This window comes from Mobula hypostoma, chromosome 16 (genome assembly GCF_963921235.1).
Source record: "Mobula hypostoma chromosome 16, sMobHyp1.1, whole genome shotgun sequence".
In the NCBI taxonomy this organism is placed as follows: Eukaryota; Metazoa; Chordata; class Chondrichthyes; order Myliobatiformes; family Myliobatidae; genus Mobula; species Mobula hypostoma.
Window position 1 is genome coordinate 67,493,714 of NC_086112.1, and position 24,884 is coordinate 67,518,597.

Below are 24,884 nucleotides of genomic sequence, written 5' to 3' on the forward strand. Positions count from 1 at the left end.
TTGACCTACCAAAATGAAGCACCTCACACTTATCTGAGTTGAACTCCATTTGCCACTTCTCAGCCCATTTTTGCATCCTATCAATGCCCCACTGTAACCTTTGACAGCCCTCCACACTATCCACAATGCCCCCAACCTTTGTGTCATCAGCAAATTTACTAATCTGTCCCTCCCCTTCCTCATCCAGGTCATTTATAAAAATCACAAAGGGAAGGGGTCCTAGAACCAATCCCTGAGGCACACTACTGGTCACCGACCTCCATGCAGAATAAGAGCCATCTACAACCACTCTTTGCCTTCTGTGGGCAAGCCAATTCTGGATCCACAAAGCAAGGTCCCCTTGGATCCCATGCCTCCTTTCTTGCTCAATAAGCCTGGCGTGGGGTACCTCATCAAATGCCTTGCTGAAATCCATATACACTACATCTACTGTTCTTCCTTCATCAATGTGTTTAGTCACATCCTCAGAAAATTCAATCAGGCTTTAAGGCACGACCTGCCTTTGACAAAGCCATGGTGACTATTGTTAATCATGTTATGCCTCTCCAAATGTTCATAAATCCTTTCTCTCAGGATCTTCTCCATTGACTTACCAACATCCCCTTGTAGTATTCCCATGTGCTTCCTATCCTTGTCCTTGCCTGTAGTGGTCGTGGTTTTGGGAAGTGCTTTTGGAATGGCTGCGTAAGTAACTGCAATGCATTTTATAGATGGTTCCCACTGCAGCCACTGTGCACCAGTGGTTGAGATAATGAGTGTTAAAGTAACACACAAAGTACTGGAGGAACTCAGCATGTCAGGCAGCAGAGTCTTTGCTCAAAATGTTGACTCTTCATTCATTTCCATAGATACTGCCTGACCTGCTGAGTTCCTCCAGCATTTGTATGTGTTGCACTGGATTTCCAATATCTGCAGAATCTTGCATTTGAGAGTGTTAAAGTGAATGATGGGATCCCAATCAGCAGACTGTTTTGTCCTAGATGGTGTTGAGCTTCTTGTGAGTTGTCCAGACAGATGAAAAGTATTCTATCACATTCTTCATATGTTAATCAACATTGAAAATACATCAGTTGCTTCAAAACATTATATGGTTGGGATTTAAGTTACTAATGGTAGAAGAGGTTAATGATTAATGAAGTTAAGTCGGATGGTACTATTAGGTTATTTGGAAGTTTGTTGCCCAAAAGTCGAACCCATATCTTTAAAGGAAAAATAATGTTTATTCTGCTCTTTTCTCAGTTATTTGCTGTTTTATCCTTGGAAATTCTTTACTCTGTCTTCGGGTGTATTTTCATATTTTAGAATCATGAAAGATCATGAAAGCCCTTTGGTTAATCACGTCCATACTGACCATCAAGCCAGTTAATCCCATTTTTAAATTCTCTTCACATTTCCATCTAATTCCCCCGTATTCTACCATGTATCTACATACAGTACATGGCAATTTAAAGTGGCTGATTAATCTATCCACCACACATTTTTGAAATGTGTGAGGAAGCTGAAGAACCTGGAGGAAACCCTGGTGATCACGGAGAACGTGCAACTATATTGCAGACAGTAGCTGAGCTTGGAGTTGAACCAAGGGTACCAGGCACTGTAAACAGGCAGCTCAACTAGCTGTGCGACAGTACAGCCCATCTCATTTTTCATGCACTTATCTGTCAGTGATAGAGCTATGAAGTCTTAGATTTTTTTCCTCTGAGGATGGGAAAGAGCACATAATAGCTGAGCATTATTTACCATCCCCCAGTATCCATTTTCAGAAGTTGCTCAGAGTGACCATGACTGACAGCCTTGGTTAAAATCTTTCGAGCTTGAGTACATTGATGCAAGCTTAATATGGCAGACAAATCAAATCAAGCCTTGATTTCACTTGATAAACTTGTATTATGACACTTTTAAAATCTGATGTTGGCCTCTGAATAGGGTTACAAATATTTAAATTTTTAGAGAGTGAATATTCACATGTCGAGCTGTTTGGAGAAAAGTAGTTTTTGAAGGCAGTGTTCTTCATGTTTTGATTATTAGATTTTTTTAGCCGTTTCCAAGTTGTTTGCCATACATGTTTGCACTCAAGAAACCTTGCTCTCTGTTAATGTATGTCTGTATATGTCACAAGGGTGAAATGTGATTTTACATTAGAAAGCAACATAGGCAGTTTTTAATTCACCTATGAGTACACAGGTATCATGGCAAAATAAATTACCATCTAGGTAGCATTTGTCAGATAGAGTTTGACCTTACTGCAGATGATCAATTGAGGGCAGTATTGCTTTACTTGTACACATTTACTTTTTGATCATGAAATATTATTATTTAAACATCTTAAATCTTAAACTTATTCTGATGTAAGGCCATGACATAGGATCAGAATTAGTCCATTCAGCCCATAGTCGTCTCCACCATTTGATCATGGCTGATTTATTTTCCCTCTCAGCCCCAATTTCCTGCCTTTTCCCTTTAACCTTTGATATCTTTACTAATCCAGAACCTAACAACCTTCAGTTTAAATATACTCAATGATTTGGCCTTCACAGCCGTCTGTGGAAATGGATTCCACAGCTTCACCATTCTCTGGCTAATTAAATTTCTCCTCATCTCTGTTCTAAAGGACATGCTTCTATTCTGAGGCTATGCCCTCTGGTCCTTGACTCTCCCGCTATTGGAAACATCCTCTCCATGTCCATTCAATTCAGGTTTTTCAATATTTAATAGGTTTCAATGAGATCCATCTTCTGCAAAACTCCAGTGATTTACTGGCCTAGAGCTATCAATTTTTTTGCATATTTTAACCCTTTCATACCCACAATAATTCTTACCAATCTCCTCTAGACACATTCTCAGATAAGGACCCAGAACTGCTCTCAATACTTCAAGTGTAGTCTGACCAATGCCTTATAAAGCCTGAGCATTACATGCTTGCTTTTTATATTCTAGTCCTCTGAAAATGAATGCTAACATTGCCATTGCCTTCCCTACTACCAACTGAATCTGCAAGTTAACCTTTAGGAAATCCTGCACTAGGACTCCTAAGTCCCTGTGCCCTCTGATTTCTGAATTTGTTCTCATTTTATAAAATAATGTCTTTATTCCTTCTACCAAAGTATATTACCATTCATTTCCCTATGCTGTTTTCCATCTGCCACTTTTTTGCCCATTCTCCTAAACTATCCAGGTCCTTCAGCAGGCTCCATGCATCATTATCATTACCTGCCCCTCCATCTATCTTTTTTATCATCTGCAAACTTGGTCACAAGCTCATCAATACTGTCACTGTGAAAAATACAGTCAAGATGTGGAAAAAGTAGTGGACCCGACACTAGCACTGGCACTTGTAGATCACCACTAGCTACTGGCGGCCAACTAAAAAAGGACCCCTTTATTCCCAAACTTTGACTTCTGCCAGTCAGCTAATCTGTCCATGTTAGCATCTTGCCTGTCATGTTTAGCATCTTTCTGTGTGACACCTTGTCAAGGACCTCTGAAAATCCAAGAGAAGAATGTCCACTAACTCCCCTTTGTCTATCCTGCCTGTTACTTCCTCATAGAATTCCAGTGGATTTGTCAGGCAAGATTTTCCATGCTGACTTTGGCCTATTTTATTGGACTTGCCAACCACTGAAGTAAAGCTAACTGGCCTATGATTTCCTGTCTTCTTTCTCCCTCACTTCTTAAAGAGAGGGGTGACATTTGCAATCTTCCAGTCCTGCAAAACCATTCCAGAATCTAGCATTTCTGAAAGATCACTACTAATGCCTCCAGTCTCTTCAAATACCTCTTTCAGAACCCTGGTGTGCAGTCCATCTGGTCTTGCTGTTTTATCTACCTTTAGGCCTTTCAGCTTCCCAAGCACCTTCTCCTTAGTACTAATGACTACCCTCACTTTTGCCCTCTGCACACGCTCAAGTTTCTGGTATGTTGCTGTTATTTTCTATAGTGAAGACTGACATAAAATACTTGGTTTATCCGCTATTTTTTGTTCCTTTTACCACCTCTCCAGCATCATTTTCCAGCATGCAATTCCACTGCTGCCTCTTTTGGTATCCTCTTGTGTACTATTGACTAGCATAATTTAGGCCAGTTAGAAGAGTGGGCTGAAAGATGGCAGATGGAGTTTAATGCTGATAAATGTGAGGTGCTACATTTTGGTAGGACTAATCAAAATAGGATATACATGGTGAATGGTAGGGCATTGAAGAATGCGGTAGAACAGAGGGATCTAGGAATAATGGTGCATAGTTCCCTGAAGGTGGAATCTCATGTGGATAGGGTGGTGAAGAAAGTTTTTGGTATGCTGGCCTTTATAAATCAGAACATTGATTATAGGAGTTGGGATGTAATGTTAAAATTGTACAAGACATTGGTAAGGCCAAATTTGGAATATTGTGTACAGTTCTGGTCACTGAATTATAGGAAGGATGTCAACAAAATAGAGAGAGTACAGAGAAGATTTACTAGAATGTTACCTGGGTTTCATCTCCTAAGTTACAGAGAAAGGTTGACCAAGTTGGGTCTTTATTCTTTGGAAGGAAGAAGGTTGAGGGGGGACTTGATAGAGGTATTTAAAATTATGAGGGGGATAAATAGAGTTGACATGGATAGGCTTTTTCCATTGAGACTAGGGGAGATTCAAACAAGAGGACATGAGTTGAGAGTTAAAGGGCAAAAGTTTAGGGGTAACATGAGGGTGAACTTCTTTACTCAGAGAGTGGTAGCTGTGTGGAACGAGCTTCCAGCAGAAGTGGTTGAGGCAGGTTCGATGTTGTCATTTAAAGTTAAATTGGACAGATATATGGACAGGAAAGGAATGGAGGGTTATGGGCTGAGTGCAGGTCAGTGGAACTAGGTGAGAGTAAGCATTCGGCATGGACTAGAAGGGCCAAGATGGCCTGTTTCTGTGCTGTAATTGTTATATGGTTATATAATTTCCTATTTCATCTGTTCTTCTGTTGGTTTTTAAAGTTTCCCAATTCTCCAGCTTGGTATTATTTTTTGGTACATTGTGTGCTGTCTCTTTTATTGTTATGCTGCTTTTGACTTCCCAGTCAACCATGGTTGCATCATCCTCTCTTTAGAAGGCTGCTTCTTAGGGATGAACTGATCCTGTGTCTTCTGAATTATTCCAGACACTCCAGTTATTTCTTCTCTACCATCATCCCTACTAGTGTCCCCTTCCAAACAACTGTGGCCAACTCCTCTTATGCCTCTGTAGGCACCTTTACTCAACTGTGATGCTGATACATCTGATTTTAGTTTCTCCCTCTCAAACTGAAGGGTGATTTACATCATATTATGGTCACTGCCTCCTAAGGGTTACCTTACCTCAAGCTCCCTAATCAAATCTGGTTCATTACACAACACCAAATCCAGAATTGCCTTTTCGCAAGTGGGCTTGGCCATAAGCTGTTCTAAAAAGCCATCTAATAGACATTCTACAAATTCCTTCTCTTGGGATCGAACCTGATTTTCCCAATCTACTTGCATGTTGAAAACTGCCATGACCAATGTAACATCGTCCTTTTTACATGCCTTTTTACCCTCCTATTGTAATTTGAGTCCTGCATCCTAGTTACTATTCAGCGTCCTGTCAGGGTCTTTTAACCATGCATTTTCTTAACCCTTCCCACAAGGATTCTATATCTTTTGATCCTATGTCATTTCTTTCTAAGGATATGATTTTATTTTTTAACCAACAAAACCCACCCCCACCTCCTCTGGCCATCTGACTGCCTTTTCAATAGGAGATGTATCCTTGGATGTTTAGCTCCCAGCTGTGATCTTTCAGTCATGACTCTGTGATGCCCACAACTTCACACCTGCCCTTCTACCTTATTTTGTATACAGTGTGCATTAAATTATAATATTTCAGTCCTGTATTCACCATCCCGCTCAATGTTGTCTCCTTTCTAAACTTTCTTGGTATTTATTATCTAGATAAAGCCTATTATCTAGATTTTAGTAATCTCTCCTGCACTTTATCCACACTTTTCCAAATTGTTGAACCTTCTAGCAATCCAGCTTTTGGTTCTGTGTTTTAATGTAGTGTCCAGCTGTTCAAATTCCCACAGTAGAACCTCTTTCCTTGTTCTTTCTACTTCAATTGTACCTACATGGGCCATGATGATTGGATCTTACCCCTCCCACACCAAATGTCTTTGTAGGTCAGGTGAGATGTCCCAAGCCCAGGTAGGGAACACAGTCTTCAGGACTCTCAATACTTCCTACACGCCAAACTCCCATCTGCGAAGGAAACAGTCGTCAGACCTGTTAGACAAGTTCAAGGTCTGAGGCTCCTCCAGCACTCTTTGATCCCCAAACTTGCCTCACTTGCAGTCATACTCTCTTGTCCCTGAACATGGAACACACCTGTTGTTTATCTCTAAATAAATAATGGATATAATTGCCTTCTGAAATAATATCCAGGTAAAGTAGCCCCTCCTTGATGCATCGGACTATTTGAAGTTCAGAGTCCAGCTCAGCAAATTTGTGCCTGAATAGTTGAACATAATTTTAAAGCAATCACTCTCAGTTTGTTGTACTGTTGTGATATATCCACCAATGCAACACTGAGCGTCATAGGAAGTAATTCCTGCCTGTGGCCATCAAACTTTACAACTCCTCCCTTGGAGGGTCAGACACCCTGAGCCAATAGGCTGGTCCTGGACTTATTTCCAACTGGCATAATTTACATATTATTATTTATGTTTTTATATTGCTATATTTATACTCTTCTTGGTTGGTGCAACTGTAACGAAACCCAATTTCCCTCGGGATCAATAAAGTATGTCTATGTCTATTAGAACTAAGGCAGGATTAATATGTTTGCCCAAGAATTACCTTTGTCCATAGATAACTGATAATGTTTGCTGCTTCTTGGAAAGGATGAGTAAGCATTCCAATTTCTTTCATTGATGTGTATAGATTAAACAAAATGCAACAAGCTCGTCAGTGTCTATAGAAAGTAAGGTCAGGCTGATAGGCCATACGTCATTCTGTGTAGTGAATGATAATTATGATTGGTGCTATAAGAGAGGGAGAAAAGGAATATAATTGTGGACTTTAATGAAAAGTCAAAACAAAAATGATGCAAATCTAAAATTCAAATAGGAAACACTGGAAACTGGGCAATTTGGACGGTTTCTGTGGAAGAGAAACAGAAGTTATTGCTTTTAGTTGAAGACCCTTCTCTGGAATTAGGAAGTAGACAGAAGATGCGAATGTAAAACTTAATTTCTTGCACTTCTCTGAACTTTTGGACATCACAATTAAAAGTGATCGTTAAGCTTTCTTTTAATGTTTTGCAGGTTTGTCCAATCTGTGCAGCATTACCTGGAGGGGATCCTAATCATGTCACGGACGACTTTGCAGCTCATCTTACACTTGAACACAGGGCTCCTAGAGATTTAATATCCTTTTTTGTGTGTAAAATTCATTGTTTGAGGCTAATGGAAATTTTTATGCATCTGTTACAAAGGTTTACAAATGGAGACTTTTAAGGTTTACTTTCTCAACAGTCTGTAAAGCAACAAAATAAAGAAGGAAATTCAATAGAATTTGTGTTGACTGTAGATTGCTTGTGCCATTGTGAGGTGTTGAATTTTTGTATTACATCACTTTTTATTGAAGAAAGTGTTTGTTGGCTCTCCCATTATTACATTGGTTTTAGAATCATTTCCTTATATAACTGGCTGTATAAAATTAAGTTTGTTGTGTTGAATCTAATGAGGAAGCTTGTGAAACTGACAAAACTAGTGACAAGGATATGGATCTCAGAAACTAAATTGGCAGCAGAATTTTGAATATAGTGGGTTGTGTACGGTCCTGCTCAAGAAAACAAAAATAAAGTTTATTCTAGAATTGACAGACCTAAATTAAGATTTTACTAGCGAGAAATCAAGCAACACTTCAATCAGCAAGCCAGGTAGCATCTACTGGTAGAAAGTATGATGGAACTGAGGGGGGTATTGCTATGGCTGAGTAGCTGTAGGATTTCAGGTAACAAACTTCCATTGAGGGTTAACAAATAAAGTTTGGAATATAAAGAATGGAATGGAATGAAAGCTGTCTTTGTGCCTTGAACATTTTGACCATTCACAAGATGCATGAATCACATTAAAGAATGATTCCGGGAGTGAAAGGGCTAATGGATGGTACTGATGGAGCATTTGGTGTTTTAGACCTGTACTCACTAGAGTTCAGAAGAATGGGGGGGGAGGGGGATGTCATTGAAACTTATTGAATATTGAAAGGTCTTGATGAGTGGATGTGGGGAGGATATTTCCTAATAGTTGATTAATCTTGGACCAGAGAGCACAGTCTCGGACTAGATGGATGTCCATTTAGAACAGAGGTGATGGACTTCTTTAGCCAGAGGGTAGTGAATCTGTGTAATTCATTTCCGCATTTGGCTGTGGAGGCCAGGTCATTGGGTGTCTCTAAGGCAGAGTCAATAGGTTCTTGATCAGTCAGGAGAAGGCTGGAGAATGGGGTTGAGAGAGATAGTAAATCAGCCATGATGGAATGGCAGAGAAGACTCGATGGGCCCGATGACCTAATTCTGCTCCTCTATCTTATGGTCTAAAGAATGACCAAACTTAAATTAATACTGAATTCTGAATTGTCACTTTGGTGTCTACCTGCTATTGAGATGTATACCCATGTATTGAATCAGACATATAGCCCAAATTGTATTACTTTTCTGGTTTGCATAACTATTTCTCCAATCTGTCAAAGACAGTGAGAATCATTCCTTAAGCACAATTGAATGGCAAAGGTCTCTGGGCTGTTCAAGGGCATTAATGCCAAAAAAAAATGTAGGTTTAATCTCAAATATCACAGACATGACACACAGAAAATTCGGAGGCTTACAAATTTGACAGGAATAGCAGTAGGCTTAAAATTTAGGAGTGTTTTAGAATTTTGCAGAACAGGGTCAAGAAACTGATTTAAAATAAAGGCAAAATAGTATACGAGTGGACTTGGTGAGAAATGTAGTATTGGACAGGAAGACCTTTAAGTAAAAGGAAATCCAGGAGGCAGGCATTTTCCCTTTGCAGATAAAGACAGGGAAATATTTTATTAGGGGGATAAAGAAATGGCAAAAAAGTGAACAATTAGTTTGTGTCTTTCTTTATGGAAAGATGTACACAAAACATGCCAACAGTAGCACCTAAAGAAAGGCCTAATGTGAGTAAGCAAACTAGGTATTAGTTACAATAGCTGGAAGATTGGTAAATCCGGTGGCCTTGATGATCTCCAGAATTTTGAATGAGCTAGTTCTAGAAATAATGGGTGTTTTGGTGGTCATTATTTAACATCCCGCAAATTCTAGAATAGTTCCTGTGGTTTAGAGAATAGCAATGTGACTATTATTTAAGAAAAGGGGGAGAGAAAGAACAATAACCTACTGACTTGTTAGTCCGACATCAGTGGCAGGGAAAATGCTGGAATCTATAGTGGAAGATATAATAATGTGACTCTTGAAAGGATTATAGAATTGAGCAACAGTTTATAAAAGGAAAATGTTTGACTAATTTGTTTTAGTTTGAGGACATAACTAGCAGAATCAGGTTTAATATCACTGGCATATGTCGTATATGGCAAAGTAGATGAGGGGGAAGCCAGTGAAGGTATTTAATCTTTCAGTGGGCTTTTGGTAAGATGACTTGCACATGTGGTTAATCAGTAGCTTTAGAACATCTGGAATTGGAAATAGTCTGATATGTTTTAGCATTTGTTTATTGACCAAAAAACAATGAATTTGGATAAATAGATCCTTTCTCAGGTTAGCAAACTGTAACTAGTCAAGTACTCCAAGGATTGGTTCTTGGTTCTCATTATTCATGATCTAGGTCAATGATTTGGCTAGGGAACTAACATTTTCTTGTGTGCCCAGGTAGAATTGAGACTACTAAGCATGATAAGAGGGGCTTTCAGGGAACAAAATGAGTGGTTGGGAACATGCAGATCAAATTTGTTGGAAAAGCATGTGATCATCCATTCTGAAAAATGTTACTGAAAATTAGAGTAGTTGTTAGATGTTGAAAAATCGGGTATTGTTGATGTTCAAAGGAATCCAGATGTGCTTGTGTGCAAGTCACTGAAGGTTAATATGTAGGATGTGAATACAGAATTAAGGCATCTTTTTGCAGATCTGTCCCACAACGTGAGGGAGTAAAAATCTTTGCATTATGACACTGCAATGTCCAGATGTGTGAATTTATAATTCTAATGGCTTGTAGAAAGAAGCTGTCCCGTAGCCTGTTGATCCTGGCATAAATGCTGTGGTACCGTTTGCTAGGCAGAGGCAGCTGAAACAGTTTATGGTTGGGGTGACTGGTGTCCCTGATGATTTCCCAGGCTGCCTTTATGCACCTGCTGCTGTAAATGTCTTCAATGGAGGGAAGTTCACATCCACTGTGTCTGTAGCACTCTCTGCAGTGCCCAGCGATCAAGGTTGTATACAGTTCTCATACCAGGTGGTGATACAGCCAGTCAGGATGCTCTGAATGGTGCCCCTGTGGAAGGTCTTGAGGATTTGGGGGCTCATGCCGAACTACTTCAGTCGCCTGAGGTGGAAGAGATGCTGTTGTTGTTTTTTTTTACTACACAGCCGTTGTGTACAATCCAGGTGAGATCTTTGGTGAAGTGTATTCCAAGGAATTTGAAACTACTCACACTCTCAACTGCAGTCCCATTGATGTTGATCGGGGTGAGCCCGTCTCCGTTCCTCCTGTAATCCACAATCTTCTGTTATTTGTGCATTAAGGGAGCGGTTGTTATCTTGGCACCGCTGTGTCAGGTTGTTAACCTCTCCAATGTAGGCTGTCTTGTCACCACTAGAAATAAGGCCAAGATCTATTTTAATCGCTGGGGCAGAAAGCATGTACCTGTCTTAGATGGAGAGCAGGGAAGATTTATTGGTCTGGTCCAAGTAATGGTAAGTTTGCTGTATGAAGAAAAGTTGAGTATGTTGTAACTCTGTTCCGTGGGGTTTAAAAGAATGAAAGGAGATACCATTGTTCAAAGGAATTTGGGTATTTTTCAGTGAAATCTATTCCCAGGGTATGCCATTTCAAAATAAGGGATAAGGTTCTTCATGATTGGAAGAAAATTCTTCACTGAGTAAGTGGTGAACCTTTAGAATTCCCTATCTCAAGCGCTGTGGAGTTTGTTTAGTCCATTCAAAGCAAAAGTTAATAGAATTTTGAATCTTAAGAATATCAAAGCAAATGAAAATAGTGCTGGAAAATGACACCAAGGTAGAAGGTTGGTCATGTCTTGATAAATGGTGACGTATTTCTCCTATTTCTTATGCTCTGTGGAAGTTTGTGTGCAATTTGTTTATTACAACGCTTCACCCGATCACCTGGTTGTACTTCTACTCCCAGTATATCGGCAGAGACTAAAGACTGTAGCACCAGTGGTGAGGACCAAGTAGGTATGGACAAGGGAGGTGCAGGAGCGCTTACAGGACTGCTTTGAATCAGTGGACTAGGTGATATTCAGTGATTCATCTTCAATTCTAAGCGAATAAGCCACAGTTGTCACCAACTTCATCAAGACCTGTATCGATTTGTGTGTGCCTTTGAGAATATATCCAAACCAAAAGCAGTGGATAAACCAAGAGATTTGTAGATTGCTGAGGGCTAGATCTGTGGCATTCAAGAGTGGTGAGCCAGATCTAAGCAAGAAGCTCAAGTACAACCTATGAAAAGCTATTTTAAGAGCATGTATACATTTCTGGTTTAAGTTAGAGACAAAATCGGATGCATATCAGCTTTGGCAGGGTTTGCAGGATTATTATTTCCTCCAAGGCGAAACCTAACATCATGAATGGCTATGGTACTTCACTCCCAAATATGCTTAACAATTTTTATGCACACATTGAAATGGAGAATAAAATATACCTATGTGAATTCTTGCATCAGCTGGTGATCCTGTAATTTCTGTTTCAGAGGCTGATGTCTGAACACCTTTCATGAGGTTGAATCTTCGCAAGGTGCCAGGTCCTGATGGTGTATCTGGTAGGGCACTGGAAACCTGTGCCAACTAACTGGTGGGAATATTCAAGGACATCTTCAATCTCTTAATGCTGCAGTCAGAGGTTCCTACTTGCATTAAAAGGGCAACAATCATACCATTGCCCAGTTGCACTCATATCTACTGTGATGAAGTGCTTTGAGAGGTTGGTCATGGCCAACTATAGGTTACCGTATACCTACATCAGGTTGTTGCTGATTAATTACAGCTTAGCTTTCAGTGACATCATACCCTCAGTACTAATCAACAAACTCCAAAACCTGGGCCTCTGTAGCTCCCTCTGCTACTGGATCTTTGACTTCCTTATTGAGAGACCACTGTCAGTATAGATTGGAAATAACATCTTCTCCTCGCTGACAATCAACACTGGTGCAACTCAAGGATGTGTGCTTAGCCTACTACTCTGCTCTCTACACCCATGACTGTGCAGCTAGGCACAGCTCAAATGCCATCTATAGATTTGCCCATGACTCAACTACTGTTGGCAGAATTTCTGGTGACAGACATACAGGAGTGAGATAGATCAGCTGGTTGAGTGGTGTCACAGCAACACCTTGCTCTCAACATCAGTAAATTGCTTGTGAACTTCAGGAAGAGGAAGTCGAGGAAACATGCACCAATCCTCATTGGGGAAAGGGTGAAGGGTTTCAGATTCCTGGGTGTCAACAGTGCAACTTTCTACAGATTTATGTGGAGAGCATTGTAACTGGTTGCATCACCATCTGGTTTAGAGGGGCCACTGCACAGGATTGGAAAAGCTGCAGAAAGTTGCAAACTCAGCCAGCTCCATTATGGGCATCAGAAAAGGCAATACCTCAATGATGACTACTGTTATTAAGGACCACCATCGCCCTCCTCTCATTACTTCCAACAAGGATGAGATACAGGCACATGTCACATTTTAGGAATAGCTTCTTCCCCACCGCCATTGGATATTGGAATGGGCAGTAAACCCACGTATGTTACCTCACTTCCTTCTCTTTTTTTTACTCTCTTTTTGCACTAATTTAATTTTAATATATATATTTCTTATTATGATTTGTAGTTTTTATTATGTACTGCAATGTACTGCTGCTGCAAAACAATATATCTCACGGCATATGCCAGTGATATTAAACCCGATTCTAATTGATTCCCATGAAGTGTTGTAGGAAACGAAAAGTATTCTAAAGGGAGCATGAGGCAACCATGGCTGACAAGGGAAGTCAAAGACAGCATAAAAGCAAAAGAGTGCGCATATAATATTACAAAACTTAGTGGGAAGTTAAAAGGATTGGGAAGCTTTTAAAAACCAACAGAAGGCAACTTTTTTTTAAAAAAAAGTAAAAAAGAGGAAAAAATGAATTATGAAGGTAAGCTGGCCAATAATATAAGAGGATGCCAAAGGTTTTTTCAGATATATAGAAAGTAAAAGAGGTGAAAGTAGATATTGGGCTGGTGAAAAATGACACTGCGGAGATGGAAGTGGGGGACAAAAAAATGGCAGATGAATATTACCATTTTGTGTCAGTCTTCACTGTGGAAGACACCAGCAGAATGCCAGAAATTTGATTGTCATGGGCCAGAAGTGAGTGCAGTTGCCTCCCAGAAAGTGTTTGGAAAGTTGAAAAGACTGAAGGGTAGGCAAGTCATAATGGACCGGATGGATTACACCCGAGAAAGGTAGCTGAAGAGACTGTGGAGATATTAGTAGTGTTCTTTCAAGAATCACTATATTCTGCAAGTTGGGAAAATTGCAAATGTCACTTCACCCTTTAAGAAGTGAGGGAGGCAAAGAAAGGAAGGTTTAGATCAGTTAGCCTGACTTCAGTGGTTGGGAAGATGTTGGAGTCCATTACTGAGGATGAGGTTTTGGGGTACTTGGAGGCACATGTTAAATAGGCCACAGTCAGCATGGCTTCAGGGGAAATCTTGCCTGACAAATCTGTTGGAATTCTTTAAGGTAATAACAGGCAAGATAGAAAACGAGGTCAGTGGATGTTGTTCACTTGGATTTTCAGAAGGCCTTTGACAAGGTGCCACACGTGAGGCTGCTAAACAAGATAAGAGCCCATGGTATTACAGGGAAGATACTAGCATGGATAGAAGATTGGATGACAGGCAGAAAGCAAAGTGTGGGAATAAAGGGGGCTTTTTCTGCTTGGGTGCCAATGACTAGCAGTGTTTTGCAAGGGTCTCTGTTGGGACTGCTTCTTTTCACATTACATGTCAATGACGTTGTGGCCAAGTTTGCAAGTAATACAAAGATTGGTGAAGGGCTTGTAGTGTTGAGAAGCAGGGAGCCTGCAGACGGAGATTGGGCAAAGATATGGCATATGAAACTTTGCTGGAAGGAATAAAGATGCAGAGTGCTTTCTGAATGGGGAGAAAATTCAGAATTGCAAAGGGACTTGGGAGTCCTTGTGCAGGATTCCCTAAAGGTTAACTTGCAGGTTGAGTTGCTAGTAAGGAAGACAAATATGATGTTAGCATTCATTTTGAGAGAGCTGGAATATAAAAGCAAGGACATAATGCTGAGGCTTTATAAGGCATTGAGCAGACCAATGTGGAGTATTGTGAGCAGTTTTGGGCTCCTTATCTAAGAAAAGATGTGCTGGCATTTGAGAGGATCCAGAGGACGTTAAAGAGAATGATTCCAGGAATGAAAGGGTTACTTTATGAGAAACGTTTGACATCTCTGGATTGGCTCTTGCTACAGTTTAGAAGAATGAGGAGGGATCTCATGGAAACCCAACAAATATTGAAAGGCCTGGAAAGAGTGAATGTAGAGAGGATGTTGCCGATAGTGGGAAGGTCTAGGACCAGATGACACAACCTCAGAATAGTGAGTTTCATTTAGAACAGAAATGAGGAGGAATTACTTCAGCCAGAGGGTGGTGAATCTGTTGAAATCATTGCCACAGACAGCTGGCATTAGGTATATTTAAAGTGGAGGTTCTTGATTAGTAAGGGTGTCAAAGGTTACAGTGAGAAGGCAAGAGAATGGGGTTGAGAGGAATAATTAATCAGCCATGATGGAATGGCGGAGCAGACTGTGTGGGCTGAATGGCCTAATTCTTCTTATATGGCTATGACTCTTAGACAGTGCTGTTACCAATTTGAAAACGTGCTGCAATAAGCCACTAAGACAGTGCACTATGATTAGAAATAATCTGGTCAGAATTCACATATTTGTATATTTTTATTAAGTATGAACCAATTTTTAGTCTTAACCTTAATTATTTATAAGATGCATTATATTTTCTGTTTGTTCATTGTTAAAAGAGCATCTTGATGACCAACTTCCTCCTTCCCTGTTTCTTTCATTACCTGCATGACACAAACCAGGAATGTGATAACATATCTTCTTGCCAGTGTGATTGTGGCGCTTGGAGCATTGGAAAAGCTCGGTTTCCAGGAGAAAACTGGCTCGGTTGACATCCCATCCACAGCCCCTTCCCCACTGTTCTCTTCTCCTCTCCCCCTTCTATCAATAGTAAAGTAGCTAAGCATACTGAAATGTCTACCAGCCCAAGTGTTTTCTCTGCATCGTCTGTCACTTAAATAAGTGGCAGGTGCTCATGATAGAATATACAGTGTACCCCTGAATTATAGAAGGGTTAGAAAAAAGTCTATACTGATATTGTCTGTAGAACCTTTTTTTACTCCACTGAGTCCCTCGTTACAAATTAAGATGTATCCTGTGAGAAGTTATTGTTTCAACAGTAATCCACCCTCAGATGTGTGCTTCATTGGCAGGAGACTCTGATTGTATTGTAATCCAAAGAGAAAGGCGTGAGATTTTTTTCTGAACTAATCATGGACTTTGCATTGTTTAATAAAGTATTGTACAAATATCAATGGAAGAGATTGTCTTGTCATTTTTCAAAGCTAATCCCTAAGTAGCAACTCGTTTGTGAATCCTCAGCCTGTGATTTGTAAACACAGAATACTCTGCAGATGCCTGGGTCAAAGCAACACTCACAACACGCTGGAGGAACAACATGCTGAGTTCCTCCAGCGTGTTGTGAGTGTTGCTCAGCCTGTGATTATTGTCCATGGTAAACTAGTTCCGTTCTCTGTACATTTTTTTTTCGCATTTATTTATTTTTTCACTGATTCTGTGAAAGCAAATTTTTCTGTATCTCAGATCTTTTGGTAATGGTTATTTATGAATTCTATAAGGTTAAATTTTTGTTTCCTTACCTGCTATAGCAAGAAGGTATAAGGAAGTATTCAAGAATTTTAATTCGTTGGTAGTTTTCTTACCACCTGTTACATTTCCTTAATGACTGTTTATGATGAATCCAGTGGTGTTCGACATGTACGTAGGATGTTTCATCCTGGCCGAGGCCTTGGAGGACCACGTGCTCGTAGGTCAAACATGCACTTTACTAGCAGTTCCACTGGCGGACTTTCATCCTCACAAAGTTCATATTCTCCAAGCAATAGGGAAGCTATGGATCCAATAGCTGGTGAGTTTAAATTTCTAATGATAATACTGTAGATTCTGGGATCTGTGACAGAAAAATTAATGTTGGAAGATTGAGTAGGTCAAGCAGCATCTGTGGAGTCAGAAGTTGCTCAAGCTTGAGATCGCGAGATAGTTATTTGTAGAATAGTAAACACGCCATGTTCAAAAAGTGAGTGGGACATCAGGAAATTGTGCGGAGCTTGAGATTATTTGGGTTATTATGCACTTGGCAAGGGCCAATGAAAAGAAGTTAGGTTTAAGTGGAATGGCTGTTGTGCTTTGGCTCGAGGCTTTGGTGAAGAGAGGCAGAGGCTAAGGTAGTTTTCTGGTAAATTTCTTTTGTGGGTGTCCTTTGCAGTTAAAGCATTGAGTGCAGTGGAGTGCCGTTATGGGATGTGGGAAAACATAGAGACCTTGAGTATCCCTGACAACCACACCTGTGAGAACTGTATCCAGCTGCAAGTTCTTACTGCATTAGTAAGCTGGAGCTCAATGACCTTCAGTCATTTGGGAGACATAAGTGTTGATTGACAGGAGATGCAGGAAGAAGTTTCACTGGAAGTGCAGGGCACAGGTAACTGGATGCCCGTTGTGATATTGAAAGTTGATAGGCAGCCAGTGCGGGGTACTCTTGTGCTATTTCTCCTCAATTACAAGTATGTTGCTTTGGATACTACTGGGGGTGGGGCGGAGAGACTTAGCAGAGGAAAGCCATAGCAGTCAAGTCTTTGGCACAGAGTCTGGTTTTGTACCTTGGTAAGTAAAAGAGAGGAAGAGGCAAGCGGTAGTGACAGAGGATTCATTGGTTGTGGGAACATATCGAGGCTTCTGTGGACGAGAAGAAGGTTCCTGTATCTTACTTGCTGTGTGCCAGGGTTAGGGACATCTCAAATTGAGTCCATAGTGTTGTTCAGGGGGAGGATGAGCTGCCAAAGGTCAAGGGCCACGTCAATACCAATGACATGGGCAAGAAAAGTGACAAGATCCTGCTGAGTGAGTTCAGAGAGCTAGCTGCTGAGTTAAAGGACAGGACCTCCAGGTTGATGCCATATGCTAAAGTTAAAGGAAGATAATATAATTTAACACATAGTTAAGGAGATGGTGCAGGAAGGGGAGCTTCAGATGTTTGGATCATTGGGCTCTCTTCCAGGGAAGGTGGGACGTGTACAAATGGGACAGATTCACCTGAATTCAATGTGGGCCAATATCCTTGTGGGAAGCTTTTCTTCAATGACCAATATTCCTTGCTATACAAAGTGGCTACCAACTTTAAAGGTGTTTTTGCCTGTAAAGCATTTTTTAAAAAATAGCCAACTTCATGAAGGGCACAATATAAATCTAAGTCTATTCTGAATGGAGTTTCTAAAGACCCAATAAACCAGTGCTTCCCAATGTTTTTTATGCCATGGAACTATACCATTAAGTAAGGGGCCTGTAGACCCCGGTTTAGGAGCTCCTGCGATAAACCATCTTGGTATTGGTACATTATAGTGATATATTTCAAGATACAGTGAAATACTTGTATATTGTTTTGTACAGATCAAATCATTGCACAGTGCATTGAGCTAGAGTAAGGTAAAACAAAATTGCAGAATAAAGTGTAAAAGCTACTGAAAAAAAGCAGTGCAGGTAAACGATAAAAGTACAAGATCATAAAGAGGTAGATTGAGGCCAAATGGCCATCTTATTGTACAGGGGAGTAACAATTATTAAGAGAGCAATTATTAAAGGAGTGCAACAATTATTTCCACATGGTTTACTGAATAAGGAATTCATGACTTAGACATATGACAATGGAACAGAAAATGGTTTATAGCAACAGCAAAATATCATCGCTATATTGAATATTTCCTGATGAACCTGATGAGCCATATGCTGAAGAACAGCAGAGATCTATCTAAGTGCTTAACTTTTTAAAATAAAAACACCAAACTTCATAAATTTTATTAAATTGGCAGTCAGGTCCTGACAGGGAAGCCAACATATTAGGTAGTGGGGCAAAGGACACAGAAGGGTAAAGAATCACATAGGTGAGAATGGACTTCACAATTATTGCCCTCATAGCTGTGTACAGCCTAACCAGTTAAACCTGTAAAGAGAATGGAGAGGGAATTAATGTAAATGTTTTGTATTTTCCAGTAATGCAGCTGATGAGGTCCTTGATTTCAAAGTGAACCAGAGAAGTTTTTTACAACAATCTGGTAGTTTTACCATTATCAATGTAATCTTTATTCCAGATTTATTTATTCAAATGATTTTAACATTCCCTAGTTACCATGATGAAATCTGAATTTGTACCTCCAGATTGTTATCTAGCCTCTCAAATACTATTCTCATTTGGCATGGCTGGTTTCTAACCTGTTCCGAGCTTCAATCTTCCAAATTAATATTCAACATAACCTTTTCCAACTTGTAAATCTGTTTCCTCAACTGTCAAACAGTTGATGATTTAAATACTGTCAATCAGTCTTTGGGGAAGGAGAGCAGTTGACCTAAGCAAAAGAGCAATTTAAGGGTGGAGGTCGCAACAAGTGAGGGGAAACGGAGGTTCATATTCATGGGAGAGGCGGATGTTTGGAGGTGGTGGGTAGAAGCATTATTATTTAAAAAGCCTGCAGCTCTGTTTTTGTGTGTCCCAGGGCATTGTGTGTTTAGATGCAGCAGAGCCCACTCACTTTATTTACTGGATTTCATTCTGTTAACACCATATTTTGGCTAGTGTGCATAAGGCGCTGCATGTTGAAACATATGCAGAAGCATCTTGTGTTCTTCACTATAGGAGGAGGGAGTTGACATCAATTTGTCTAATACCACCTGAATCACTATCTTCTTTCTCTACAGGTACTGATAGACATGTAATGTATGTTCCAGTATTTCCTGCTTATCTTTGACAAGATAACAGCCTGCTCTGAAATGGTTTCTATTTGTTGCAGAACTGTTATCGCAGTTATCAGGTGTGAGACGTTCTGCTGGAGGACAACTCAATTCCTCTGGTCCTTCTGCTTCTCAGTTACAACAGCTGCAAATGCAGCTGCAGCTGGAGAGGCAGCAAGCACAGGCAGCACGGCAACAGCTGGAATCTGCACGTAATGCGACAAGACGCACCAACACAGGCAGTCTCAGCACCACAGTCACACAGACTACAGTGACCAACAACACAACCACCACAGAAAACAGTCACCAAGCCTCCCAAAATTCCCAGTTCTTGCTCACAAGGTAAGAATAATTGGTCCAAAGGGATCTAACAAAACAGTTTTGCCTTGTGGAACAAAATGAACCTTGAAAACATTTGTATTCTTATTTACATAATGTGTTGGTTTATCAAACTTATCCTCCTACATGAAGCTGCAAATGGAAGCACCTATATTGGTTTCCAGCAATAGTTTGACAGATATGCATAGTTTACTTTTTATTCCTTAAATTTGCAATTTATCTAATGATAAAACAAAAATCAACCAGCAGATAAGCTATAGAAGGAGGGCGAACCTGCAGTAGGTTTGGTGATCTACTTTTCATTACAAATAACCATTCTCATCTCTTTATTGCAATATTGGAAGGTATAACAGGTCTTTTGTGTGTATGAAATTCAAATTGATGTTTTCCTCTCAGTTAAGTTTATCTCTGCTTTTCCATTTCAATGCTCTATATCACAATGCACAGAGCTGACAAAGGCCTCTCTGGATGCCATTCTTTAACCTTCTCCCCAAATTAAATGTCAATTTTTCCCATTAAAAGGCTGTATTAGACTTGTTCCTTGCCTTGGTCTGACCTTTAGTTCGATTTATTTTCTCTTTGGATTGTATTTTCAACAAACCCCACTCCTCCTTGTGTCTCAAATTTAAAGTCTTTCACTTAGTATTTTTTACCTTTTCCACATCCTTCCAGGTGAAGTGCTCAGGTGCAGTATTACTCCTTTATGTCCTGGTCTTTCCTTCCTTAGGAATTAGGATGATCTTCTTCCACAGTTTTTGTAGGTTCTGAAGCATCTGATGAATCCACTGTGGGTCCAGCAGATTTTGCTACAGTTGGGGCTAGAGGTGCTTGATAAAAGAGCAGTAAAAGTGAGGTTAATGTGGAAGGTGGTGTTCTCTTTCAGGCACTTAATTTGGGCTTCTGCATTCTCTTAATACATGGACTTAAGATTCTGTGTTATCTCAAATGCTCTTTCTCTACTTTTAGTTGTAACTGACAGGGGATTCCCTCAAGTCGATGTGATGTTAGATTTACTCTAGGAGTTTTGCCTCCTAGTGGTGGTGCATGGAGCCCAACCCCACCCCCTGTGTTTAAGAGTCAAAATATAGACTGAGTTATGATGGCAGCTGAGTGGAATGTACCTGCTCCGACTAGATGAGTACCATCTAGCGGCCACTTGTGCACTGAGATTCACCAATCCATCTGCAGAGTACCAAAGGATAGCAATATGCCAGAAGCTCCAAAGGGGGCAATGTCTGAAGGTTCTTTCAAGCTTTTCTGTATAGCTGTTGGGACTAGCAGATGGATGGGCCTATTGCTATTCAGGGGCTGGCTCTGAAGATAACACATAGCATCAGGGTTTTGGCTGGCTATGTTCCAAGAGAGTGAGGGGCTGGAAGATTTTTTGGGTGTGTGAGGCAGGTAGGTTAGTGAGAAAATTGGGAGGTTGACTAAAAGAGAATGAGTTGAGTGAAGGAGAAGGGGATGACTGTGGGAAGCAATTAGGAGGGGCAGAGGTAGGGGTGCTGAAGGAGGGAAGGAGAAAGAGTTCAGAATGGAGATCGTGTGAGGGAGAGGGTCAAGGAAAATCTTTGTGTGTACGCATCTACATAGAGTTGGAATGAGTGCATGCTAAGTTTCTGGAGCAGATCGTGGTCTTCTATTGCATCTGTTTGCCATTTGAACCGATTAAGACCTTGTTCTGCAAAAGACCATGTGGTAGCTTGTGTACAAAAAAACATTCATATTAGAATTCACAGCCTTCTTTCATTTCTTTAGAACTGGTGTTGAAGCAAGTCGTCTTTGAACCCAAGGGCTTGCTTGTCCTTTTTTTTTTACTGTGGCTCCTTCATTACTGTTCCATAGTACATTGGCTAGCATTCTGGTGTCCTCCCTGCAACCATCATGTTTATCCTCACAGGAGCAAGTAATTTTCACTATTGGATGGGATTACGGGCAGGGTTTTTTTTGTTTGTTCCCTGCTCCCTATTCCCTGTACTTTTGCTGTCCTCTGAAATTTGGTTGTTTTCTGGAGTGAGTGATCCTGTAATTTCTTCCCTGCTATTGTTTAGAGTCTCTAATTCTATTGTTCCAAAAAACAAACTATAAATAGCAAAATTATACTTATTGAAAATCTGTAATTCCTGGTATTAGCTAAATTAATGAACTAACAGCTGAAATCTAGTCTATTTATTAAGGATTAGAGTTCCAATCCTGCTATTGCAGTTGTTGGGTTTCAGTAATAAAATCTGAAATAAATAGTAAATATGAGTAACATACATCAAAGTTGCTGGTGAATGCAGCAGGCCAGGCAGCATCTATAGGAAGAGGCGCAGTCGACGTTTCAGGCCGAGACCCTTCGTCAGGACTAACTATATGAGTAATGGTTAACATAGTGTTGGCGCGTGGCCAAGTGGTTAAGACGTTCGTCTAGTAATTTGAAGGTCACTAGTTCGAGCCTTAGCTGAGGCAGCATGTGTGTCCTTGAGCAAGGCACTTAACCACACATTGTTCTGTGACGACACCGGTGTGGGTCCTAATGTCCTTCCCTTGGACAACATTGGTGGCTTGGAGAGGGGAGACTTGCAGCACGGGTGACTGCCAGTCTTCCATACAACCTCGCCCAGGTCTGTGCCCTGAAAACCCTCTAAGGCACAAATCCATGGTCTCATGAGACTAATGGATGCCTATATATAAAAGGTTATATATATAACCTTTATAGGACTATGTCCTTCTGGGGTGGAAATCTACCTGTTGTGGCCTACTAGACTAGCTGTTGCTCAGCGGAACAAGAAATGTTGGCATTGCCAGTGATGCTGTCTTGAACAAGTAGCACAAATTGTTGAGTATAGTAATTAATTTCCTCAAAATACTATAGTCCTCACTGTGCCATGATGACTTTTCCCGTTTTACCGTTGGAATGGACTGTTGCATTCATATTTCTCCCAGTTCCTCTTTTCTTTAATACTGGAAGGAATTGTATTCTTGAATATTAAAATATATTAATTGGAGAGTGCAGCACTTTTGAATACACTGTGGGTCCATGTTGTAATCTCATGGAAGTCCTTCTGTAGAAGAGTTCTGGTTGTCTTTGGGATTCTTTTAATGAATAATGTTTTGATGCATTAATCATTTCCTAAGATGTCAAGTGCAACTGTTTAGATAGTTCTTCAAAAATATTTTACTAAAGTGCTTTTTAGAGTCATCAAGTTTCTTGTTATTAGGAAATTATGTCAATTTACATGTGGTTTCTCATTAGGAAGAGTAGATGTTAGGTTGTAGTGATAAAAATAATGGTACAGGGAAAACTATGCATTAGGGAACTGATGTTGAATGCCGTGGCTGAGTACAGATTAAAAGTTCAAAGTAAATTCTCGGAAATTAAATTCTCGATTTTTAGAGGAAGAACTCAAAAATGGATTGCAACAGAAAGAATACAGTAGATTTGACTATGAATTTCAGTCTTTTCAAAAGTTGGGGCTTATGGAAGTGACAGTGGCAGTCTGGATAGGAAACTGGCTGAAATGCATAGGGTAGAGAATGGTTGTTTTTCATACTGGATGATGGTAGACAAAAGGAGAATAGAGAGAGAAATAGTACCTGGAAATCATAAAATCAAGTTCTGTTGAACTTGTATTGGTTAGGCTTCATGTGGAATATTGCATCAAGCTTTGGTTACTGCATGCTAGGAAAGACGTGAAGCTCTGAAAGTGCAGAAAAGATTTACTGGAATGATCCAAAGGATGAGGGATTTTCATATAAATGTTTAGAAACTGAGGCTTTTTGGAATAAAGAAAATTGTGAAGAAATTCAGTCCAGATGAATATATTGATCTGATGTGGAAGGTTGCAAAATAGTTGTGCAACCTAGTTTAAAAGTGAATTGAAAATTATTTAGGATTGATCTTTCCCCTCCCCCAGATGTGGTCAGTCTCTAACTAAAACATCTTTTTTAATTAAAAACCTTGTGATTTCACAGAGACTTTTGATCTAACACTGACAGTGTTGTATTTTGGGGTCTTGAAGTTTATTTTGATTTTGAAATGAGACATTGATTGGCCATGTGATCTTTACATAATGTGGTTATGTTGGTTTGAGCCATTAGTGCCTGAATTAAGCCATTAGATATAGGGACAGAATTAGACCATTTAGCCCAATGAGTCTGCTCTGCCATTTGACCATGGCTGATTTTTTTTTACATTTCAGCTCCATTTTTCTGCCCTCTCTATAACCCTTGATGCCCTTACTAATCAATAATCTTTCAGTCTCTCATTTTAATACCCAGTGAGTTGGCCTTCACAACCATCGGTGACAAGAAGTTCCACAGATTCGCCCTCTGTCTTTAGAAATTCCTATTCTCTATTCTAAAAGGATGTCCTTTTATTCTGAGGCTGTCCCCTCTGGTTCTAGACTCTCCCACGATTGGAAACATCCTTTACATGTCTGTTGTATCCAAGCCTTTCAATTGAGACAAGGTTTGATAAAGATTTATGTAAGCATGATACAGGCTGAGTACCTCTTACCCAAAATACTTGGGGCTGGAAGTATTCTGGATTTTTTTGGATTGTGGAGTTAAATGATAAAATAGCTTGAGATCACCATTATATCTGACACTTAATTTATGTGTTATTGGTAAGCAGTCTTTGCCTTACACTTGTTCATCACACATGTACTTAACAGTAAAAATTATGACACACCATTAATGTAATGAAAATATAAAGTGTGCAGGGTAACAAAAGCACCACAACAGCATCGGGAGAAAACCTGAATCAGCTGTTGAAAAAGAACAAACAACAGCACGCTTTCAGTCTCATCCTTGTTTTGATCAAAAGATTACAGTACCCTGTATTTGTATTTACTTTGTTTTTACACCTTGTATAAAACCTATCAACATTGTAGACTTGTTCTGGTGTTAGATTTTCATCAGCAATGATTTTGGCAAACTCATCAATGAATTTCTCTGTTTCATGATCAGCAGATGCTTTAAAAATTTAATGCCATGCCTTTTTAAAAAAAAATTCTGCATCCAGCCTGCTGAATATTCACAATTACTTTCAATTTTAGGTTTGTTATGATTGGTCTTTGCTTATTGCATAATCAGCACACTGTTAAGTGGCATATACTTAATTTGATGCTGACGAATGGACTCTTTCAATTCATGAGCGAGATTTTCATTTTTTGCTTTATGCGGTGTTTTT

General features: G+C 39.9%; 1 protein-coding gene across 1 annotated transcript in view; it reads left to right on the top strand.

Moving 5' to 3' along the window:
* The window catches only part of kcmf1 (potassium channel modulatory factor 1), a 124,175-nt gene that overhangs the window by 95,296 nt on the left and 3,995 nt on the right, over positions 1-24,884 (top strand). The window contains exons 4-6 of the mRNA XM_063069070.1: positions 7,305-7,406; positions 16,322-16,496; positions 19,429-19,711. Of these exons, the coding sequence (XP_062925140.1) occupies positions 7,305-7,406; positions 16,322-16,496; positions 19,429-19,711 (560 nt within the window). The remainder of the gene's footprint in view (positions 1-7,304; positions 7,407-16,321; positions 16,497-19,428; positions 19,712-24,884) is intronic.